Source organism: Malaclemys terrapin, chromosome 6, assembly GCF_027887155.1.
Source record: "Malaclemys terrapin pileata isolate rMalTer1 chromosome 6, rMalTer1.hap1, whole genome shotgun sequence".
Taxonomy (NCBI): Eukaryota; Metazoa; Chordata; order Testudines; family Emydidae; genus Malaclemys; species Malaclemys terrapin.
In genome coordinates this window covers 82478893-82502359 of record NC_071510.1, presented here as the reverse complement: position 1 = coordinate 82502359, position 23467 = coordinate 82478893, and the positions used below count along the sequence as shown (strand labels likewise).

Below are 23467 nucleotides of genomic sequence, written 5' to 3'. Positions count from 1 at the left end.
GAAGCTGAGGGAGGAGACTGGGACTGGCTTGCATGGAGATTGGGACTGGGAGTCAGGGAACAAGGAAGTGGGAGACAGTGAGTGGGAGAGGGAGATTGAGATTAAATGAGGAACTGGGGATAGAGGCTGGGACAGGCTGGGGAAGTCAACTGGGAATCAATGGGGCCTGGGAAGGAGGAGAGACAGATTGTCCAAGTAGATGGAGTGCAGGGGGAGAACTGGGACTGCCTGAGCAATGAAACCTGGACACAGAGATGGGGGAGCACTGAAAGTGGACATGAGAATAGGGAGGGAGTCATTGGGGATGGGGCATGGAGGTCAGGCAACTGGAATCAGGGGGAGGGAGCCAGACAGATCAGCTGAGCTGGGAGGTGGTGAACTGGGCCTCACTGGGCAAGGAGTTTAGGGACAAGTGGAGAGAGAGCCTGGGATGGGGAGTCTGGAGAGGTAACGTTAGGATTTGCTGGGGAAGGAACCTAGGACTGACTAGGTGAAGAGAATGGGTCTGGACAAGGAGCCTGGGGTTGGGAACAAACAGAACGGGGACAGAGACAGGTTGGAGGGATAGGACAGAGGGTGTCAAGTTTAGGGGTAATGGGCAGAAGGGTCTGTGCCCACTAGATCACATTCCCATCCAGAGTCTGGAATGGAATCCTAAATTTGCTGGTGTCACCATTCTAGGTTGTCAGCAAATAGCTGTGAAACCCACTGGCAAAGTGTTCCAGGGAGAACTGGATTCTATCCCTGCCTCTTCCACAGAGTTCCTATGTGATAACAGGCATGTCACTTACACCAAACTTTTCACAGGTGTGACTAATGGTATGTTCCTAGTTTTCTGGGTGCCTACTTGAGAACCTGGGGTCAGATTTGTGAGAGTGCTGAGCACTTGAAGCTGCAATTAAATCAATGGGAACTGTGCTCTGATGCTATATAATGGTAAGAACTTTGAAAAATCCTAAGGCTCTCAAACTGAGCATCAGTTTGGATACTTTTGACTTTAATATCTCTGTGCCTCAGCTCTCCATCTGTAGAATGGAGATAATATCCTATCATCTCACAGAGATGTTATGAAAATACATTTATTATTTGTGAAGAACTCAATGATGGGCACCACAGAAAAGCTCATGAGGAAATAATTCTGTCTTCAGATCAGGATTTTAACAGTGTGCAGTGAATTTTTCATGGGGCCACACATTGAACAAGAAGAAAACAAAATATTGAATTGCTGTTTATTAAAGGAGTACCATCCGTCCTGTCCATTGAATGAGATTCTGTGGAAAAAAATAGTATGTGATCATATAATGAAAGACTGTATCACAATGTATACTCACAAGGTGGGGGGGAAATTAAGGTTCCACAAGCATCCTTTATTCTGGTATTTCCTACCTTTTGAATGTTTGACTTCACAACCTCAACAATGTTCTTTTTGTGTTTAATATGCTGATGACTGGATGCTCGCTGAACTTTGGTTAAAATGTCCCCCATAACAACCTCTGCATCAGAATGCCGTAATGCCTTTTCTAACCATTTTTACAAGGTATATTTTGGCAAGTTTGTGAGTACTAATATGGAAGGTATAAGGGGAGGGAAGCAGCTTATTTTGATGAACTATAGCCAGGAGCTGACAGGGTGGCAACATTCAATTATGGTCTGATCATGAATGAAGTCTGAGCCATTTAGACTAGCATTTAAAATAAATATTAGGAGAGGAAGAGGGGAAGGCAATAATGGTGGAAAGGGATTTGTATAAACAACCTCCTCTATAACTATTTGTATTATTATTACATTTCATCTGAACAATAGATATAGTCCAGGTTTTTCCTGCATAAGAAACCAGATGGGTTCAAGGCAAAACATAAATCATGCTTATTTACTTCTACGGTGACAGTTTATAGTTAAACAATGCAGTTTTGTTTTCCTTTCAAAGATTTATCGTAGTGGACAACTGTTGCTGACTCACAGAAGCCATTCAGAAAGACAGATACATAGTCTAACTTCAATGGAAAAAGTCTGATTCTGCACTGATATCATGCACAACAGGAATAATTACATGGAAGTCAATGGAGCCCCATCAGTGTATGTAAGAGAAAAATCAGGCCCAATAAAGATACAGTATTAGTAGACACTATCCGAGAAGTTGTTTCCTGAACTAAAACCTACTTTATCGGTCAGTGTCCCATCAAGGTAGATATAATCAGCCTCTTATTCACAGTATATTTAAGTATTGTTGCAAGTACTTATCTTTCTGCAGTCACTTACTGTATAGGATCCAAATCCCTCGATTCTACCCATTAAGACGCAACTAAGATTCTTTGATTTAAAGAGAAAAAGATGATGACATATAATTGTGCTATTACCACCAAAAACATTTTAAGGTGAGACCTGATCCCTTGTGACTAGAATAAGCCTGACAAGCCTGTCAAATGATGATGTATCTTGTATTCTCGTCTTCCCTATAAGCACCCAACATTGCCAACAGCTGCAGAGGGGAAAAAGCATGAAAACGATTTTCACAGAGCAAGAGATTAGCAGCAAAGATAACGCCCTTAGCCTGCAAAGTGAGACTATCAGTTTGATCCTTCAGCTGATCTAGGGAATTATTCAGCCTTCACAGGTGTGTACTTTGTCCTAGGGGACATGCCTTTTTCCTTAGATATTGCAGTGAGGGACTGGAGCATGGTAGAGGGGTGCATCCTTTCTTTAAATTACAGGGAACCCTTTAACACTGGTTTAGGGATTAAGAACTAGCAGTTTATCAAATTGGCTGATACCTATTCTTTCAACATCCGGGATATAGCCAGCTTGTTACTGTTGCAGTTCTGTCATCAGTTCAAACAATGAACAAGAGGAGAAAAATGATTTCTCAGCTTCATCTCCATGGCAATAGGCTGACATTTTTTCTTGTGCACACACAGAGTTTTGTCAGTTCAAGCCAAAGCCACTTTTAACATATGATTCCATAGTTCAAAAGCTTTACCAAGTCTCATTCATTCAGCCAAAACAGAATAATCCACATTATTAGCTGGAGTATACTAGAAGGAACTTCCTAGTTGATGGGTCAACTAATATTCTTTATCTGGTTTGCAAATCCAGTTCAGACACTGTGAACCCAAAATAAAGTGAATGGTTTGGTGTTTTAAAAAAGGAGCACATTTCTGAGAATTAGTGTGCTGTATTGCAAAAGTTTTGCTGATCAAACTCACACCAGAAACTGCAAACATTTATTGTGCAATCTGGATTCAGCTTCAATTAGGCGAGCACTGGGATGGCCCTACTGAAGTCATTTCCAGAATGAGATGTCTCCAGGGGACCATAAATTCCATACTTTCCTAGGAAAGATGCTTTTACTCTAGGGCAAGAATTCTGCTGAGCACCTCCCATGGAGCTATAGATTGACTTAAAAAGCATAATGACTGCATTTCAGATAAGACAGTGATGAACTATGTGTCTTCAAAGAATGAGAAGGAAACTTTCTTTCCTTCTGTTGACATCAGAAACAAATCCTTAGCCCACAGGACATTTGAAAGTGGGTTTTCTGTTTTCAAAGGAGACAATACTCCCTATATAACAAAATGCCTCTGGCTAGCTTATTTTGAACTTCTCTTTTATTTTCAGAGGTTTTTGTTAGAGGCAAGTTAATTTTTTTATTACTCAAATTTTAAGATAGTTGTAATACTTCACACAGCACTTAAAACCTTTGTGTTAACTCTATATATCATTTAAATGTGCAGAGGTTCGTGTTTCCTTCTTACACAATAAAATAGCCCTGTCCTGCTGGATTAGTTCCTGTTGTCACACAAATAATAGTTTGTTTAAGTGCAAGACTGCAAGATTTCTGGTAGGAAAATGTTCCATTTATATTATATTTTCCGTTTAGGTTTAGACCAACTGTTTCAGGAAGAGAAATAGCCCAAATACTACTGGAATCTAAATAAATATATAGTGAAGAAAACACTTTTACATCTTCTTACAAAATATATCTATATTCTCTAGTACCCTGAATCGCATTTAGTCATTTCCATCTGTACAAAGTGGCAGTAAAATGCAACCAGATCAGAATGGTGATGTTTTAAATCCAACTAGGGTTGCCAATTTTGGTTGGACATATTCCTGGAGGTTTCTTTACATGACATAATCTTTAATTAATGAGTAATCTTTAAATCCTGGAGATCCAGGGCAATCCTGGAGGATTGGCAACCCTACTGTGCACTCACCTTGCAATGGTTTAAATGACTATATATGGCGCAGAACAATTAATTTTAAGTTGTACAAGCAAAGCAAAACCTTTCAAAGATGATGTAAAATCAGAATATTATTGATTTAGTCTGCTTTGTTGGTAAAACTTTAACTTCTGCCAGTTCTCTTTCTCCTCTCCTCAGCCCTCATTCTCTGAGTTAAATTGTAATACCTTTACTCATTCTGTGTAGTATCTTACTCCATTACTAATTATTATTATTATTCACCATTTATATTGCAAGAACACCTAGGCCAGGTTCCCATTGTGCTAAGCACAATATAAACATATAATAAATTACACTAATGGTCCTTTTGAAATACATAGTAAAGCACTACTCAGTGTGAATAAGGATGGCAACATCTGTCCCTCTAAATAATGGTACCAATGCATTTACTGAAAGTCATTATAAAGATTGGTGTTTGGATGCTGCTCTGTAGAGAAATATTTATTTGAAGTATGAGGGGGAAAGCTTTTTAATCTTTTTAATTTGCATGTCCTCTCCATTTATAAGTGTAGCCAAATAATGAAGGCAGGAAAATATTCTTTTAATGCTCTACCTATTGTCCTAGTATAATTAAAGAAAGGACCTAAAATGCAATCAAATCTCTTGCAGAAGGATTCACGATGGAAAATTAACAAAGGGTTTTGTAACCTAAAAATACTTATAAAACAATGGAATAGGCAACAGATCTTATTGGTTAGTAAGGCTATAACTCTAGGAGTATTTGGCCTTAATTTTCCCTTAATCACACTGGCTGATAAAAGTTATAACACTCCCTAGTATGCTAGCCCTACTAAACTTTTATTGCTTCCTGTTCTCATACAGTGAATTGTTTGGACTCAAGGCTGGGTCTCCTCCTGATATTAATCTGGTTTAGAGCTTTTTGATGGTTATTAGATGTCACAGCTAGAATTTTTATTAATCTAAAGAGACTTCCTTTCTCTCTTTTTAAGGTTTGACTGTGGAATTTGTAGTCACTCCTGTCAGTAATGAAGATTTGGGCCATCCAAATCACATTCCCTAGATGTTTGTTTTCCCTGGCCCCTTGTTTTTCTTCTGTTCTATCTGGTTGCCTGATTAATCACATTGAACAATGTTAGGCCTGGTCTACACTAGGCGTTTATGTCGAAGTTATCGCCGTTACATCGAATTAACCCTGCACCCGTCCACACTGCGATGCTATTTAGTTCGACATAGAGGTCTCTTTAATTCGACTTCTGTACTCCTCCCCGACGAGGGGAGTAGCGCTAAATTCGACATGGCCATGTCGAATTAGGCTAGGTGTGGATGGAAATCGACGCTAATAGCTCCGGGAGCTATCCCACAGTGCACCAGTCTGTTGACGCTCTGGACAGCAGTACAAGCTCGGATGCTCTGACCAGCCACACAGGAAAAGCCCCGGGAAAATTTGAATTTGAATTCCTTTTCCTGTCTGGCCAGTTTGAATCTCATTTCCTGTCTGGACATCGTGGCGATCACAGCAGCACTGGCAACGATGCAGAGCTCTCCAGCAGTGATGGCCGTGCAGTCTGTGAATAGAAAGAGGGCCCCAGCATGGACTGATCGGGAAGTCTTGGATCTCATCACTGTGTGGGGCGATGAGTCTGTGCTTTCCGAGCTGCGATCCAAAAAACGGAATGCAAAGATCTACGAGAAGATCTCTAAAGACATGTCAGAGAGAGGATACAGCCGGGATGCAACGCAGTGCCGCGTGAAAATCAAGGAGCTGAGACAAGGCTACCAGAAGACCAAAGAGGCAAACGGACGCTCCGGATCCCATCCCCAGACATCCCGTTTCTACGAGGCACTGCATTCCATCCTCGGTGCGGCCGCCACCACTACCCCACCACTGACCGTGGACTCTGAGGATGGGATAGTGTCCACGGCCGGTTCCTCGGACATGTTAGGGGACGGGGAAGATGAGGAAGGAGATGAGGAGGGCGAGGCAGTCGGCAGCGCTCACAACGCTGATTTCCCCGACAGCCAGGATCTCTTCATCACCCTTACAGAGATCCCCTACCAAGCGTCCCCAGCCGTTACCCCGGACACAGAATCTGGGGAAGGATCATCCAGTAAGTGTTGTAAACATCTAAACATTTATTTTTAACAGAACAGGAATATTAACAATTAAAAGAATGGGTTGTTCATGATTACTTTGCCCTAGGCGCTTAACGGTTCAGTCATGGGCAGTGCAAGTTTTGAAAAAAAATCTAACAATGTCCGGTTTTCCATGATTGTCCTGCCCAAGCCGCTCTACTGTTTATTCCCTGCTACTGCAGCTACAGTAAAATGCGGTCTATATGTCCGGGGATAGAGCAGTAATCCTCCTGGGACATCTCGATGAAGCTCTCCTGGAGGTAATTGGAAAGCCGTTGCATGAGGTTCCTGGGGAGAGCGGCCTTATTGGGTCCTCCGAAGTACGACACGTTGCCGCGCCACGAGACTATCAAGTACTTGGGAATCATTGCTCTGCACAGCAGGGCGGCATACGGCCCTGGTCTTTGGAGGCTTTCCTGGAGCATTCTCTCTCTCTCGCTCTCAGAGATCCTCATCAGGGTGATGTCGCCCATGGTGACCTGCTTTGAATTAGGTAGGGGAATGTTAGTGTTGGGACTGCTTGACCGTTCCTTTACAGAACTGTAACCCCTGGTTTGCAGCCACGCGGTGGAGGCGGGAGAGGGGCAGCCGAAAGGGATCGTTCCCGGGGACAGCCGCGAGGGGGTGGGACAGGGGCAGAGTTCCCGCTTGCCAGATTGCTGGCAATAGGGACTGACATTGCTTTAAATGTGAAATGAGGCCAGTGGTAATATAAAAGTTTTAAACTGCCACAAGTCTACAGCTTACCATGTCTGCCTGCAACAGAAATTCCGTTGTGCTGCCCCGCTTCTCAAATGTGCTGTGCAAGACCCCAGGCACTGAATGCGAAGGCCGAGAATTCGACCTTGTGCTGAGTGCGCATGTGATAGGTGCTGTGCATGGTCTTGTTCACAGAGAAAGACTATGTTCTTTGTTCACAACTACATTTATCTTTCTGAGGAATTCACTCCCTTTTTCCCATTTCCACAGCCCCATCTGCGACTGTCTCACAACCTAGCCTGGCATCACACTCCCAGAGGCTAGCGCGGATTAGGCATAGGAAGAAGAGGACACGGGAGGACATGTTCTCGGAGCTTATGGCCTGTTCCCAAGCCCAGGCAGCACAGCAGACCCAGTGGCGGGAGAACTTGACCCAAATGCACCAAGCAAACATGGATCGGGAGGAGAGGTGGCGGCAGGAAGACCAGCAGGCGACTCAAACGCTGCTTGGACTACTGAGGGAGCAAACAGACACGCTCCGGCGCCCTGTGGATGTTCTGCAGGAACGGAGGCAGGAGGACAGAGCCCCGCTGCAGTCCATCTCTAACCGCCCTCCCCCGCCACCAAGTCCCATACCCACCTCACCCAAAGTGCAAAGAAGGAGAGGCGGCAGAGTCCGTGCTAACTCTCACTCCACCCCTGCAGAGAGCTCGAGTAGCAGAAGGCTCTCATTCCCCAAAATTTGAAAAGTTCTTTCCTTCCCGCCTGACACAAGCCCCCGTCCAAGTTTCACCTCCCAGTTCCATGTGTAGTTGATAATAAAAAATACGTTTCTGTTAACTACTGTTTCAATCATGTTCTTTTGGAGGAGGAGGGGAAAGGGGGTTGGTAATTGGACAGGACAGTCACCTTTGGCAGGGTACATAGGCGGGGGCAGGCACAGCAGCAGGGCACATAGACAGTGCAGTGATGCAGTGACTAGTTAACCTGGTTAGTCTGGGAGGTGGTTTTCATGTTATGTGGTGGGGGGTGGGTTGCTCTGTGACTTTGTGGCGGGGGAGGGCAGTTACAGATCTTAAGCGGCGGTCCTTATGCAGGATCACAGAGCCACGCAGCAGGGGATCTGTAACCGTCCTCCCCCTGCCACAAAGTCACATAGCCCCCCCATACACACAGTCCCGATCAGGAGGGGTGACAGGCTCCGTTGAAACAACCATCCCACCGCAGCGGAGCCTGTCAATCCTTGAGTTTAGAAGCTTCATTCGCGTCACTACACTACACCCGCTCCGCACCACAGTCTGCGTCCCAGTTTTAAAAAATTCCCGCGAAAACAGTAGTAAAGAAAACGGTGTGCATTAACAAAGTAGAACTATTTTTATTTCGACACGTGTGTTGGAAGGGGGGTGAAGGGGGTATGTAACTGGATAGGATAGTCAACATTAACTGGGTAAAGAAACGGGGGCAGGTTCAGCTTCTCTGTACACAAACTTTAAAGTCACAGGTTACCCTGCTCACTCAGGAACTTTGCTTTCAAAGCCTCCCGGATGCACAGCGCTTCCCGCTGGTCTCTTCTAATCGCCCGGCTGTCTGGCTGTGCGTAATCAGCAGCCAGGCTATTTTCCTCAACCTCCCACCCCGCCATAAAGGTCTCCCCCTTGCTCTCACAGAGATTGTGGAGCACACAGCAAGCTGATATAACAACGGGGATATTGGTTTCGCTGAGATCACAGCGAGTCAGTAAGCTTCTCCATCTCCCCTTGAGACGGCCAAAAGCACACTCCACCACCATTCTGCACTTGCTCAGCCGGTAGTTGAAGAGTTCTTTTTCAGTGTCCAGGGCGCCAGTATAGGGCTTCATGAGCCAGGGCATTAGCGGGTAGGCTGGGTCCCCGAGGATGACTATAGGCATCTCCACATCCCCAACAGTTATTTTGTGGTCCGGGAAGTAAATACCTTGTTGCAGCCATCTAAACAGACCAGAGTTCCTGAAAACACGAGCGTCATGAACCTTGCCCGGCCATCCCACGTAGATGTTGGTAAAACGTCCCCTGTGGTCCACCAGTGCTTGCAGCACCATGGAAAAGTAGCCCTTTCAGTTAATGTACTGGCTGGCCTGGTGGTCCGGTGCCAGGATAGGGATGTGAGTTCCATCTATGGCCCCACAGCAGTTTGGGAATCCCATCGCTGCGAAGCCATCTATGATCGCCTCCACGTTTCCCAGGGTCACTACCTTTGGCAGCAGTACATCAACGATTGCCTTCGCTACTTGCATCACAACAACCCCCACGGTAGATTTGCCCACCCCAAACTGGTTCGCGACTGACCGGTAGCTGTCTGGCGTTGCAAGCTTCCAGAGGGCTATGGCCACTCGCTTCTGGACACTCAGTGCAGCTCGCAACCGGGTGTCATTGCACTTCAGGGCAGGGGACAGCAACTCACAAAGTTCCAGGAAAGTTCCCTTCCGCATGCGAAAGTTTTGCAGCCACTGGGATTCATCCCAGACCTGCAGCACTATGCGGTCCCACCACTCAGTGCTTGTTTCCCGTGCCCAGAATCGCCGTTCCACGGCATCAACATGACCCATTGCCACCGTGATGTCCTCGGCGCTGGGTCCCGTTCTTTCTGAGAGGTCTGTGCTACTCTCAGACTTCAGGCCATCACCGCGGTGCCGTAGCCTCCTCGCTTGACTTTTCTGCATCTGCCTCAGGGAAACCTGTATGATAAGCTGCGAGGCGTTGAGAGCGGCCACAACTGCAGCGATGGTCGCAGCGTGCTCCATGCTCGCAGTGCTGTGGCGTCCGCGCTGTCAATGACTGGAAAAGTGCGCGAACTGATTTCCCGCCGGCGCTTTCAGGGAGGGAGGGCGGGAGTGATGGACGGATGACGACAGTTACCCAAAAGCACCCTCGACACATTTTGTTACCCAGAAGGCATTGCCAGCTACACCCAGAATTCCAATGGGCAGAGGGGACTACGGGAACTGTGGGATAGCTGACCACAGTGCACCGCTTCGAATGTCGACGCTTTCACCGTTAGTGTGGACTCACAAAGTCGAATTACTGTCCTTAGTGTGGACACACACGTTCGACTTTGCAATATCGATTCCAAAAATTCGATGCAAGTAAAATCGAACTACTCTCGTAGTGTAGACAAGGCCTTAGGGACTTGTCTGATATTCCTTCTGGGCTGAGACTGTAACATGCTGAGCACCCACAACTCCCACTGAACTCCGTGGGAGAGGAGGGTGCTATCAACACTTCCCAGGAGGCTCTGTGAATACTTTTGTAAGTTCAGGACCTCTAGAACTGTGGCAGCTGTGGAAACTTAAGGTAACAGTGTCTTTCCTCCTGAAAAGCTCATTCCATTTCATTTGACACTGTGTCTCAAGGAGTTGAAGGTAGGCACAAAAGAGGTACAACTTTGTTTCCTTGTCAACATGAAGCTACCAAGCTGAAGTAACAAGGTCTAAAATTGTGCTTGCTTTATTGCAGAGGATTAGACTGTGATTTTGAATGGACTAAATCCAGATCCTCAAAGTTGTTTAGGCTCCTAACTTCCACTGAAAGCCTAAACACCGTCAAGGATCTGGGCCTAAGTACCTGCACAAGGGCATGAGGGGTGAGGCTAAGAAGCTCACTGAAACCTGTGGGAGCTATGAGACCTTCAGTCCAAGAGCATGGGGAAAAAAGGGTGCTGCACACCCACTTACACCCCTTTTGGCCAGGTGGGTAGGGTGTGGACAAGGGAGAGGTAAGAAATGGGTAGAACCTGAGGTTCACTCCCTTAAGTGCTGGCCAGCACATCTGAACCAGTGTGTGAAAGTCATAATTTGAGGCTGGCTCATTCCAGAGCAAGGAGTAAGTAGAGGAGGAATTGTGACTCAGAGGGGTGTCTCCTGTGGCTACTCCTGGAATGGTGAAGCTTATGCACCACCTCTTGCTTGACATCATCGTCTAGACCATCTAATGCAGCAGTGAAACCCTCCAAAGATTTTTCTTCATTTTCTTCTGGAATTTTCCCAATTGCCCTAAATGTTGTGTCAGTTTTTGCTGTGCATTGAACAGCACACCCACAGCAGATTGTGCAAGTACATTTAAAAAACAAAATATGTTCCATCTGTTTGTGCAGGAATGTTAATGAAATCTACAGTACAGGTTTCTTACTTTAATCCTTCCAATTTATTATGCTTGTTTTTATATTTCAAGTGGCAGTAGCTTTGGGACTCGATAATTTGTAGTAGTCTACAAAGATCAGCAAATTTACAACAAATTGTTTTGCAGTGGTTCACGCAATCCAAGAATGCACAGAACTAAACCTCTCTTAAATCACAGTGCATTAAAGACACCCAACTTTAAAAGCCATGCGGCCCAATTCTGTCCCCACATACGTACATGGCTCTCTGGTTTAAATCAATGGGAGTGAGATGTGCTTCTGAAGGCAGAATTTAGCCCGTATCTTTATATTGTTGTGCCTCTCATGTTGTCAGGATTTCTCTTGCAGTGGTAATTCACCTTAATGTCACTGCTTAGATCTAGATCTACTCTTATTTAGGACCTGATTTTGCTACCCTTATTTACAAGGACTACTATCTTAACTCTATGAGTAGTCCCATTGATTACTAGATATGGGATTGCTTATTGAGTTTCATTATACTACTTTTAGGTCCAATTCTGCCAACTTTATCTACACTGATTATTTTTATTTATTTCGTTTCATATACTCCTTCAATAAAAAGGAGCATCTATCCTTTGCTATAGATGCTCCATGACACATTTTAAAATTACAGTAATAAACATAAATTCCCTCCTTCAACCAATAATGAACATATACAATAAACGAGCATCCAGAAAACTGTTTAAAAGCCTTTACAATCTCTCAGGTTAGAACAGTACTCTACTACCACTGAAGTAAATGGGATTCCGCCTGTAGTGAGGTATAAACTCAGCTTCAATAAGGGTGACAAAATCTAGCCCATGATAAAGTTTACAGTAAAACAGCATTATTCTCTTAAAGAAGCCAAAGATAATGTACTGAAAATCAAAGGGTCCAATGGTGTAAAGCGTTACTGATATGAGGGACTTCAGCAAAAGTACTTATATAGGACTTGAGCCAAGATTGTGTGGAGCACCCTCCTATTCTATTGAAATCCACAGTGTTGGAAGCTCAGGACTGAGCCCTGTTGTGTGAGTGAGTCTGACTTACATGCATGCCACTTTTCAGGATCATGCTCTTATTCATTTTGCTAGAAGAAACATATTGCAGGAGCACCTATGAATCAACCTCTAAGCTGGCTAATGTCATAATATTAATGGACATAATTGTATAATCACCGCAAAACATTTTATTTAAAAAGTGGGCAGAGGATAGAATATTTGCATTGTGTTATCTTGAACAATATTATATTGATTAGGAATAAATTGGCCCCATTCCTGGACTAAAGGTTATTTATTTTTTTCAAGCCCAGAAAACTGTTTTTCATTCCAGCACAATTAGCTGCAGGTGGTGGTGCTAACAGCGCTTCAGAAATGCCTCCACAGAGACTTAATGCAAACAGAGTAAGCAGGAAATCTGTGTGCTGAAGAGCCATGTTCCATACAAGTCTTTAAAATATATTAGTTTTAAGTTTTATATATGAAAGTGAGACGTTGTAACAATTTTTTCCTTCTCAGTTGCAAAAAAATCAACAAAACACTTTCCAGATTGCTTAGTTCTAAATTGCACAATAATTCTACTATGCGGGGATTTTTGCTTAGCAAATGTCAGATCTCATGCTGTCATCAATAGGCAGGCTGTTGAAAATTAAATGGATTAGCCAAAGTCAGTTGATTTTCACCAATGGGGGATTTTATGTGCTTTCCCATTCGATTGTTAGCAGTTAGTACGAGGAGGCAGAGCTAGAGGGGGAAAGGGAGAAATGTGCAGCAAGAGACTATGATCAAAAAGTGGAGGGAGAGGAAATTGCTGGTGGTCTCTAGAATTTGCTTTGAACCATGCTTAGCCCTGGGGGCAATAGGTCAACTGTTATGCCCTGGTGCTGAAGAGCAAATCAGCAGAATAGCAGGGAGCCACTTATTACTTTCAGGAATGTTTCTCAGTTATGCACAGAGGGGTAAGGACAGAGTGAGGAGAGTACCAGGTGGAGATTTAGGAGCAGCCTGTATCAAAGGAAGTGAGGACCCAAATCCCCCCTTATCCCCCCATGTGGAGCACCAAGAGTCAGAACATTTCTCATGTCCTGGGTGCAGAGGCTTCTCAGAGCTTCTATCTAGGGCAGGGGTCGGCAACCTTTTGGAAGTGGTGTGCCGAGTCTTCATTTATTAACTCTTCATTTATTAACTCTAATTTAAGGTTTCGCATGCCCGTAATACATTTTAACGTTTTTAGAAGGTCTCTTTCTATAAGTCTATAATATATAATGAAACTATTGTTGTTTGTAAAGTAAATAAGCTTTTTTAAATGTTTAAGAAGCTTCATTTAAAATTAAATTAAAATGCAGAGCCCCCTGAACCTATGGCCAGGACCCAGGCAGTGTGAGTGCCACTGAAAATCAGCTCGCGTGCCGCCTTCAGCACGCGTGCCATAGGTTGCCTACCCCTAATCTAGGGTATAGCTTATAACTCTTCATGCAGCTGAGCGGCTCCTATGTGCATGTGAGTCCAGGTGTGTTTGGGAGTGGGGAGGAAATGGGGAAAGAGAGCCAGAGTTATGGTCCTATATTTCTCTTGTGGCACAGGTGCTGCATACCCCTAGCTGAGTAGGGACTGCAGTTCTGCCTGGCCCTTATGTGAGTCACTCCAGGTAGGCAAAGGCTTCTTTCACCTTCCACCTTTGAGGGTGGGTCAGGATCACCACCATCTCATTTGGTCCTGATTCAGTTATTTCTATTCTGCCAAAGTTTCCCATGTTGCCACCAGTGTGACGATTTAATTAAGAAAACAAGGGTTAAAAGCAGCCCTGGAGAGGGCTGCAGCTGTGGAAGCCTTGGCTGATTAGGGAAGCAGCCACAGCTGTGGCCAGCTCAATCAAGGCCCAGCTGGCCCTTACAAGAGGGCTGTGGGCCAGAAGTTGGGAGAGTCTCACTCTAGCCTTGGAGTAGGAAGGCTAGCTGCCTGGGAGTAAGATACCTGATGTGGAGCAGTGCTGGGGAAGGGCAAAGGGAGCTGGGGAGCTCTAGCCTGGTAAACCCCCCAGGCTGCAGGCCTTGTTGAAGGCCTATGAAGGTACTGGGGCTGCAGAGGGGCAGCCTGGCAATAGGCAAAGGCAGCAGGTTCTAACCCCTTGCCAATGATGAGTAGCCATTACAGACTGCAGTCTGCCCCAGGGAAAGGGGGCTGGATGATGACTGGCAGTAGTCACTGAGGCAAGGTGGGTTTAGAAGATTGGGGTTCCCCTGGGAGGGGAGACCCAGAGTGTAGGGTACTTCTGGGGCAGAACCCCAAGGTAAAGGGCACTGGGGTCTGGGAGGAACACGGGGCCTGAGGCAGGTGAGACATCAGCTGGCAGAGGGTGCTCTGGAGCTAGAAAAGAGCTAATTCCCAGGACAACCAGCAGGAGGTGCTGCGGTGGTGAGTCTCACTTTGCTGCAACTTGAACAATGGCCCTTTGCCTATAGGGATGCTTTCAGATAAAGTTGCTGTTTAAAACAGATAGTGAATGTCATTAAACTATGCTACGTTTTTATAAAAACATTGCTATGTGTGTGAAGTCAAGGTGTGGTCACAAGGGAGAGAAAACTTAAAACATGAAAAGGAATCTGTTTCTGCTAAAGCAGGAGATTAACAGTATGAGAAGGTGAATCAATTTATTTGTGCAACTTACTTTATTCCCCCTGAATACTGAAAACACTTGTGTTTTCATAAACATTTTCATGGTCAAAGAATATAGACACTTCTACATCTTTTGCCAAAATGACATAAGATGAGATAATCCAAAAACATTTCTCTGGAAGTCTATGGAATCCTGGCAATTAATGGAGTTTCATTGCTGTAACTGTCAGCAGGCAGCCCTGTGCCTTCAGCACATCTGAAGAACTGCCACCCAGTGAAAACAGACCAAATTCTGGGCCCTCCTAAGCTCACTTTGTGCTGGTGGATTAGTCCTTTTGAGGTTGGCATTATTATCATCATCTAAAAGAGACAAGGAAACTGAGGGAGATTGGTTAAGGCCCACATTTTTATATTTTGAGTGAAAAGTTAGGCACTTTAACCCATGTATTGGAAATTAAAGAAACTGCCTAATTATCAAAGATGCTGAGCACCTCCAGTTTCCATGGGTCTGAGTCAAAGCCATTTGTTTACATGGCTGAATATGAATTCTGAATGACTAACTTAAAGAACTCAAGTCTGAAAGTGTTGACATAACTGATTTGCCAAATATGGTGAAGTCAGGTTAGAATACAGGGGGTCTTGGCTTCTGTGTTCCATTCAGTGGACCAGTGGTTCTCAACCAGGGGAATATGTACCTCTGGGAGTACGCATTGCTCTTCCAGCAGGTACATCAAGTCATCCAGATATTTGCTTAGTTTTAAAACAGGCTACATAAAAAGCACTAGTGAAGTCAGTAAAAACTAAAATTTAATACAGACAATGACTTGTTTATACTGCTCTATATACTATACACTGAAATGTAAGTACAATATTTATATTTCAATTGATTTATTTTATAATTATAGGGTAAATGAGAAAGTCAGCAATTTTTCACTAATAGTGTGCTGTGACACTTTTGTATTTTTATGTCTGATTTTTTTAAGCAAGTAGTTTTTAAGTGAGGTGTAACTTGGGGGTGCGCAAGACACATCCAACTCCTGAAAGGGGTACAGTAGTCTGGAAAGGTTGACAGGCACTGCAGTAGAACACATTGCTTTTTCAAGGATTCAGTTTGAAAACCCTTACTCACATGAGCATTTCTTCATCACATGAGCAGTGCCACTAACTTCAGTGAGACTTCTTTTGCATGTGTAAGGACTACTTACTTGAGTGTAGCCATAAGATTTGCGTTCACTACAAAAGCAAGTTCAAGGCCAACTCAGCCATCAATGATGCTTAGCATAAGTGGCAGGACCAGTAATGCAAAATAGATCAGTTTAAGTTTGAATATTATAGTTGAAGGATTTTTGCAGTTCAAGTGTCTTTTACAGGAAGCATTTAATAAGAGATATTTGGCTATAAATAACATTTTATAAGTGTTTAAAAAGTGTTTTTAATATGTAAAAGCAGCAAAGAATCCTGTGGCACCTTCTAGACTAACAGATGTATAGGAGCATGAGCTTTCGTGGGTGAATACCCACTTCTTCGGATGATATACATTCACCCATGAAAGCTCATGCTCCAATACGTCTGTTAGTCTAGAAGGTGCCACAGGACTCTTTGCTGCTTTTACAGATCCAGACTAACACGGCTAGCCCTTTGATACTTTTTAATATGTGTTATTCTAAGACATTCAAGAGGTCATTCTGTGATTAAAGAGTTTGTTTTGCTTACAGACTTCCACTTCAGTTGAATATTTGATAAAGAGAAGGGTGTAAATAATAAAAGATGCTTCTTATTTGATTCAGCTATTTCCCTTATAAAGCTACAATGAAATAATACTGGTAGATCTGCATATAACCTTTCTATGATGATAAAATTAAATGCATTTTACATGCATTTGTATACATTCTTACACAATGCTGCTGGAGAAGCCACTTTCCTTGCAAGGTAAGACTCATTCATTGAGCATCTTTACAGGTCAGGGAATGATGAAAACCTTAATGAGCCCATGCTTCCCTTTACTTCCACAAATGGAGGGAGACCCAAACCCATAGATCTGGGCTAGGGAGCTGTGGAAGGAGATTGGGAGTGCCAGCCATACATCCTCCTTTTTCCGTGTTTTAGAATATAGAAGCCTATTCTTGTGGAACCAGATCTATGGATGGAGGGGTTTGATGTTGTCTGATTAAAATATAATTATGCAAACCATTGTTGCTAACACTGCTATATAATTGCAGTAAATCTTATACAAAATATAACTCATGGCCAGAAAGGATTAAACAGCTTGCGGGCTGAATGACCCAAAGCCAACCTTTAAAATCATGTTAGAAAGGTATGTGAATGGTATGATAGACCCAGACTAGTTGGGAACAGCAGAGTAGCAGAAGGGAGATATACTGGCCACTGGATATGTAGTTTTCTGTTCCCTGAGTGACCAGAGCAGGGGCTGCTCCAGGCTAATAGATCACCTGACTCCAATTAACCTGCTAAGAGTCAGGTGAGGCAGTTAAGCACCTGACTCTAATTAAGGCCCCTCTGATGCTATAAAAGGACTCACTCCAGTCAAGTCAGGGGGAGCCAGAGGAGAGGAAGTGTGTGAGGAACTGGGAGCAAGAGGTGTGCAAGAAGCTGAGAGTGAGTAGTTGTACTGCTAGAGGACTGAGAAGTACAAGCGTTATCAGACATCAGGAGGAAGGTCTGGGGGTGAGGACAAAGAAGGTGTTGGGAGGAGGCCATGGGGAAGTAGCCCAGGGAGTTGTAGGTGTTGTGCAACTGTACCAGGAGGCACTCTAAACAGCTGCAGTCCACAGGGCCCTGGGCTGGAACCCGGAGTAGAGGGCGGGCCGGGTTCCCCCCATACCTCCCAACTCCTGATCAATCACAGGAGGAACTGACCTGGACTATAGCTTCTACTAGAGGGGAAGGTCTCTGGACTGTTTCCTGACCCACAGGGTGAATCTGTGAAGCGAGCAAATCTGCCAATAAGCGCAGGACCCACCAAGGTAGAGGAGGAACTTTGTCACAATGGTAATTGGGCCATTCATGGTAGATAGGTTTGCATTTCAAAGTTCTAGCCTATGTTGTTAGAAGTTAGAATTGATTATAATTGTTTGTGTGTTTATAAATGTTAGCCATGTTCCTGTCTGTCACTATAGCTAGTAATTTGGAGATCAAAAGGAAATATTAACATTTAGATGAATTTGGGGAGCAATAATGTCATTGTCTATATGTCCCTTTAAAGTTTGTGATAAACTGCCTAATGGATTAATTGTCCTATGTTAATTTGTGTAACTAATTACTGGTGGTGTTTAGGAAGCAGAAGGTTATATCAAAAGCCTATTGTTTACCCAGGACTATATGATCGAGCGAAACTGTGTAAAAGATCCTTGGGTCCTGATCCCTTCATCCCAGATCTGCTTAAGCTTCATCAGGGGAAGTTTGAGTCACAAGATGAGATCCCTGTTAAGCTGGTACACCCTGAATATTGGACATTGGACTATAACCTATGGACTAAATTCTAAAAACTCTTTGCAACTACAAAGATCCCCATCTCTGCTATGTATCTGAACCTCAAGAATTGAACTCATGTCTGTATGTATATTGATCTTTTAACCATACTCTTCTTTTTTTAATTTTAGTTTAGTTAATAAGAATTGGCTGTATGCGTGTATTTGGGTAAGATCTGGAATATTCATTATCCTGGGAGGTAATGTGTCCGATCCTCTGGGATTGGTAGAACCTTTTCTTTTATATGATGAAATAAGATTTTCATTGATCTTCATCATTCTTGACTTGGGTATCTGGATGGAGGCTTGAGGCTGGGTTACTTTAAGGGAACTGTGCTTTGGACTTCTGAGTAACCAGTAAGGTATAACAGAAGCTGTCTAGTTCTGGCTTGGTAAATCTAAGTATTGAAATATCCACCAGCTTTGGGGATTATCTGCCCCATTCTTTGCTGTTCACCCTAATTGAGTGACCTCAGCTGGCTCCCCCTGGGCCTCCGGTCACAAGGGGGAAGAGAGTAAGAGCAGGAAAGGGTAGGGAGAGAAGCTGTATTGCAGGCTCTGCTGACCAAACCTGCAGAGCAAAGTGGCACAAGTAGAGATGGTCAAAGAAAGGTGAGTGTGAGTCACGCAAAGACTGGGGGGGAGGGGAAGGAGATTTTTCCATTTTATGTGAGATTTCACAGAATCCTTCAAAATATATTTTTTTGGTGGAAAAAAATCCCACTTTTTCTTTTTAAAATCTTTTTTTCTTTTTTTCCAATGGGAAAAAGGTAAGGGGAGCTTTAAAAAATGAAAAAGCAGAGGACAAAACACTTTCTCTCACCTTTAATTATTCCCATGGGAAAATAATGGGGGGGCGGGGCATTTTATCTTCCATTAAAAAAAATTAAATAAACTTGAATTCACAAAAACGTCATAATGAAAAAATTAAATTGTCATCAAACCCCCATTTCTGACCACAAAAAGAAAAGCAAAATTTCAACCAGCTGCAGGCACAAGTTACTGCTGATTTAATCCAACCAAAGTATCTATAGCAGTTTGCCTAGGCTGTGCGCATCCTGGGGGCATCAGTCAAGAAAGTACGAAGCAACAGAATTTCTTTGGAGCCATGCTAACAAGTGTCTGCATCTGCAGAGAGCCATTAGGGTCAGGGAGCAGTGCAGAGCACAGGACCTCTTTGCAGACAGTGCTTTCCTTTAGTAGATCCCCACACAGCAGCCCAGACCATGGGTTTAGGGGATCCATACATTCAGAGGACCCTTTTTGACATGTAAGGGGACAAACTCCTTCCCTAAAGGAAGAATGCATGAGAAATGCCACAATTTGAAACCTACTGAGCTTCCACCTCCCTCTAGGAAGCATGGAATCCAAACACTCTTTCATCCATAATTGAGAGAGTTACAGACCAGTGGTTCAAAATATCCTTTTCTTAGATGAGGATTTTATAAAAAACAATGATGAAAATAGTCCACATTTCTCTATTGGCAGCTAAAATATGTTATGGAATATTTTAAAAAGTAAAATGACTGAATATGATTGAAATTATTCCAATTATTTTTTTATTTCTCATAACTATGTTCCAGTTACTTTTACAGTTGCACTATAGAATACAAATTTAAGATTTTAGAAACTATTAGAGATGAACGCAACCCATGAATTTACCAAAGTTTACATCCATTCCCCTTATCTGAAGCAAAAATGACTTTTAGATGTGGATCAATTCAAATAAGCAACCTGCATGGTATAGGAGGAATAGGGTACTATCCCTCTAAAAAATTTGTGATACCTTTAGTGGTGCTCACCATGTTCTGTGTTCTAGCAGTTGCCAGAGCAGCAGTGTGTATATGTAGCTAGGCCTTATATGCTGTTTGGAGCTAGTAAACATGGTTATTTGGACCCAACTGTGCCCACATAGTGTTTTCATACTATCATTGTTGTGTAAAGGTCAAAAGACAAACATGTACCAAACAAATCTCCTGTTCATTTCCTCACTTGCCCACTTTACCATTTAAGATGTGGCACAGGGGCTAAGGTCATATAAATAACACTACCAGTCTCTCTGCTGGGTTTTGTTTCTGCTTTGTTTTAAAGGTGGCATAACTCTTCAGCTTGGAACTGTCCTCCAGAGTGTATGCTGTACCTCTGAGAAGCCTGAGATCGTGCAAGTTCCCTGCTTTCCCATTAGGTTAGTGGCTCTACACAGAAAACACTATTTAGTACCTGCTCATGCTTCCTAGAGTGCACTCCTGGGGGAGCATCACAAACAGAAAGTTCAGAGTAGCACCAAATTTTAAATAAAAGAGCAAAGAGACCTAGAAAGGCAGGTGGGCGACACCATCACATCATAAAAGTTACAAGGCACTCAGTGAGAGAGCCAGAGGAAAATTAGGAGTTACCAATCAGTGTAGTGCCTGCTTGATAAAGCAACTCAGTAACAACATTTGATGAGTGACTGAGACAACCAGTGCCCTGCTGGAGACGGTGGAGCCAGGGCACTATTTAGGGTGAGAGAAGTTCAAATGTCTATGCAGGGCCAGTGTAACCACTAGGTGAACTAGGTGGCCGCCAAGGACGCCAAGATTTGGGGGTGCCAAAAAGCAGTGTCTGGTGTCACGGGAGTCAGCTGAGTGGGGCAGGGCGGGGAGCAAGGCCTCCATAACAAACCCACCCCCGCAGCGAGGGGCGCCGCACAAGACGGTCAGTGGGAGCCTGTGGTGGAGCAAGGAGGAGACAGCTGGCCAGGAGCAGCGACCAGCATGGCCGAGGGACAGAACCGTTGGGGGAGGCAGGACGCGGTCCTGAGCTCAGGTGAGCTTCGCCCTCCAACACGCCACGCCCGGGTCCTGGTGCAGCCGCCTCCTGGGGCGAGGGAAAGTGAAACTATACCCCGCAGCGCGACAGAAGGGAAATGGCTGGCGCAGGTGCTGCTTCCAAACACCAACCCTCCCCCAGTGGCACTGTACCAATGCGGGGAGCTGGCCCTGATCCCCAGGGAGATCCTCACCTGCTCCCTGGGAGAGCCCGGCTCTGCCCTCCTTGCCCCTGGGTCTCCCCCGCCCCCCTGAAGGGCAAAGTACTCCGAGCCTGGGAACGTTTAGAGACTCTGCGAGCTGGGGGCATTCTCAACCTCCTCCTTGCTCATATGTTCCCCCGGGCCAGAAGGGACCGTTGTGATCATCTCCTCTGACCCCCTTGTATTAATTCTAATGAACAATACCACATTATGCAGTATTCATTTTTGAAAGTTTATAATAAGCGATGCTCTGGGGGGAGGGGACAGGAGGCGCAAGATGGAAGTTTTGCCTAGGGCGCAAAATATCCTTGCACCGGCCCTGTGCAAACTTTGGGATGCTTAGCAGAAACAAAGCCTCTCTAACGTTTGGGTGTTGCCAGTCATGAGAAATTACATGCATGCTTTCCCTGAAGCCAGATTGTGCCCATGGATTGCATGCAAGTTATTGCATTAACCTTTCACCTCCAAAAACCTGAGTTCAATTTCTCCTGGATCCATTCACAAGTAAAAATGAATGTGGAGAGTTTCTAATCCTTGTGTATTATCTTCAGAAGCCACCATGTAGATTGGCACAATTGGCAGCCTATCTACCTACTGAAAAGGGACACAAACTAGAAGAATCAGAGGGGTAGCCATGTTAGTCTGAATCTGTAAAAAGCAACAGAGGGTCCTGTGGCACCTTTGAGACTAACAGAAGTTCTGGGAGCATAAGCTTTCGTGGGTAAGAACCTGACTTCTTCAGACGTCTGAAGAAGTGAGGTTCTTACCCACGAAAGCTTATGCTCCCAGTACTTCTGTTAGTCTCAAAGGTGCCACAGGACCCTCTGTTGCTTTAAACTAGAAGGAGAAAGTGTGCTGAAATTTAGGATTCGGAGATATTAGCAGAGGTATGTTGGGGAAACCTACACAGGGCTTGCCTCTACTATGCCTGAATCTAGCTAGTTCCTTCCTTTTGATAAGTACAGATCGGCTCATACTGTGAAATTAGGGTATTGATCCAGATTTCAACTCCCCCGGAAGTACAGAGGTGTTCAGATTTAGGGGTTTAATTTGGCCTATTACAAAGATAGGGGCCACTTGGGGGAAAAAATGCAGATAAGGATTGGGGTTTCGATTTCAAACTGTCCCCAATCTCTGTGTGTGTCTCATATATATATATATATATATATATATATATATATATATGAAAAGCTGTAGTCAAATGAGAAACAGATTTTGTTAGTTCACATAAAATCCAAAGGATATGAGTGCAAGCCAGAAAATACTATCATATCATGTGAGAAAAATGTGTATTTCCAATTGAAGATAACATTGAGAGAGTCACTACACAGTGCCAAGGTTCTAATAATGTTCCTTCCCGCAGCATACTATTGAGAGTTTGCAACATATTAACTCTTCCCACTCCATGCCTCCATTCTATGGATCATTGAGCCATTTGCAAGAAACAAGAATCCTTTGGTTCCACACAGAGCTCTTCTTTGTGTCTGGGGAAGGAAATCAGCATGTCTGAGCTAAGTACAAGTTGGGACAGACTGTTAGGCACAAGGAGTAACATGTAGGTGATCACTTGAAATGAAGTGGGCAGTTAAGGTGACCAGACAGCAAAAGTGAAAAATCAGGACAGGGGGTGGGGGGGTAATAGGAGCCTATATAAGAGAGACCCTAAAATCGGGACATCTGGTCACCCTACAGGCAGTTGAGGGCTAGATCTAACAATTTTATGCTCAACAGTCTGTCTCAACTTGTATTTAGCTCAGACACTCTAATTTCCTTCCCCAGACCTGAAGAAGAGATTTGTGTAGCTCGAAAGCTTGTACCTTCCACCAATAGAAGTTGCTCCTATAAGAGATATTACCTCCCCTACCTTGGCTCTCTCAATTTACAAGAGAATAATTAAGTGAATAGATGCTTGAATTAAAAAACAGAACAAAAGCCCCAATTGTGTACATGCACAACTGGGAGAAGAAACAAAGGGCCAACCAGCACAGTGTGGGAGAAAATCACTGTAGTTCTCACAAGAAGGCCTCTGAGCTATACCCTTTGCAGTGCTTCTAATGACTGAGCATCAATATAAGAGCCTACATTTTTAAAACCTACTGGTCCCCTCTCCAATCCCTCTGTGCTGCTCTGGCCACAGCCAGTGTAAAGGTGATGGAAAGATGGCTT

General features: G+C 44.1%; 1 protein-coding gene across 1 annotated transcript; it reads left to right on the top strand.

Annotated features, from left to right (window-relative positions):
* Positions 1-5884: 5884 nt before the first annotated feature.
* On the top strand, positions 5885-7874 carry LOC128839648 (uncharacterized). Its single transcript, XM_054032826.1, has 2 exons — positions 5885-6310; positions 7305-7874. The coding sequence occupies exons 1-2, from the start codon at positions 5908-5910 to the stop codon at positions 7778-7780; spliced, it is 879 nt and encodes a 292-aa protein (XP_053888801.1). The 5' UTR covers positions 5885-5907; the 3' UTR covers positions 7781-7874.
* The last annotated feature ends 15593 nt before the right edge of the window (positions 7875-23467 follow it).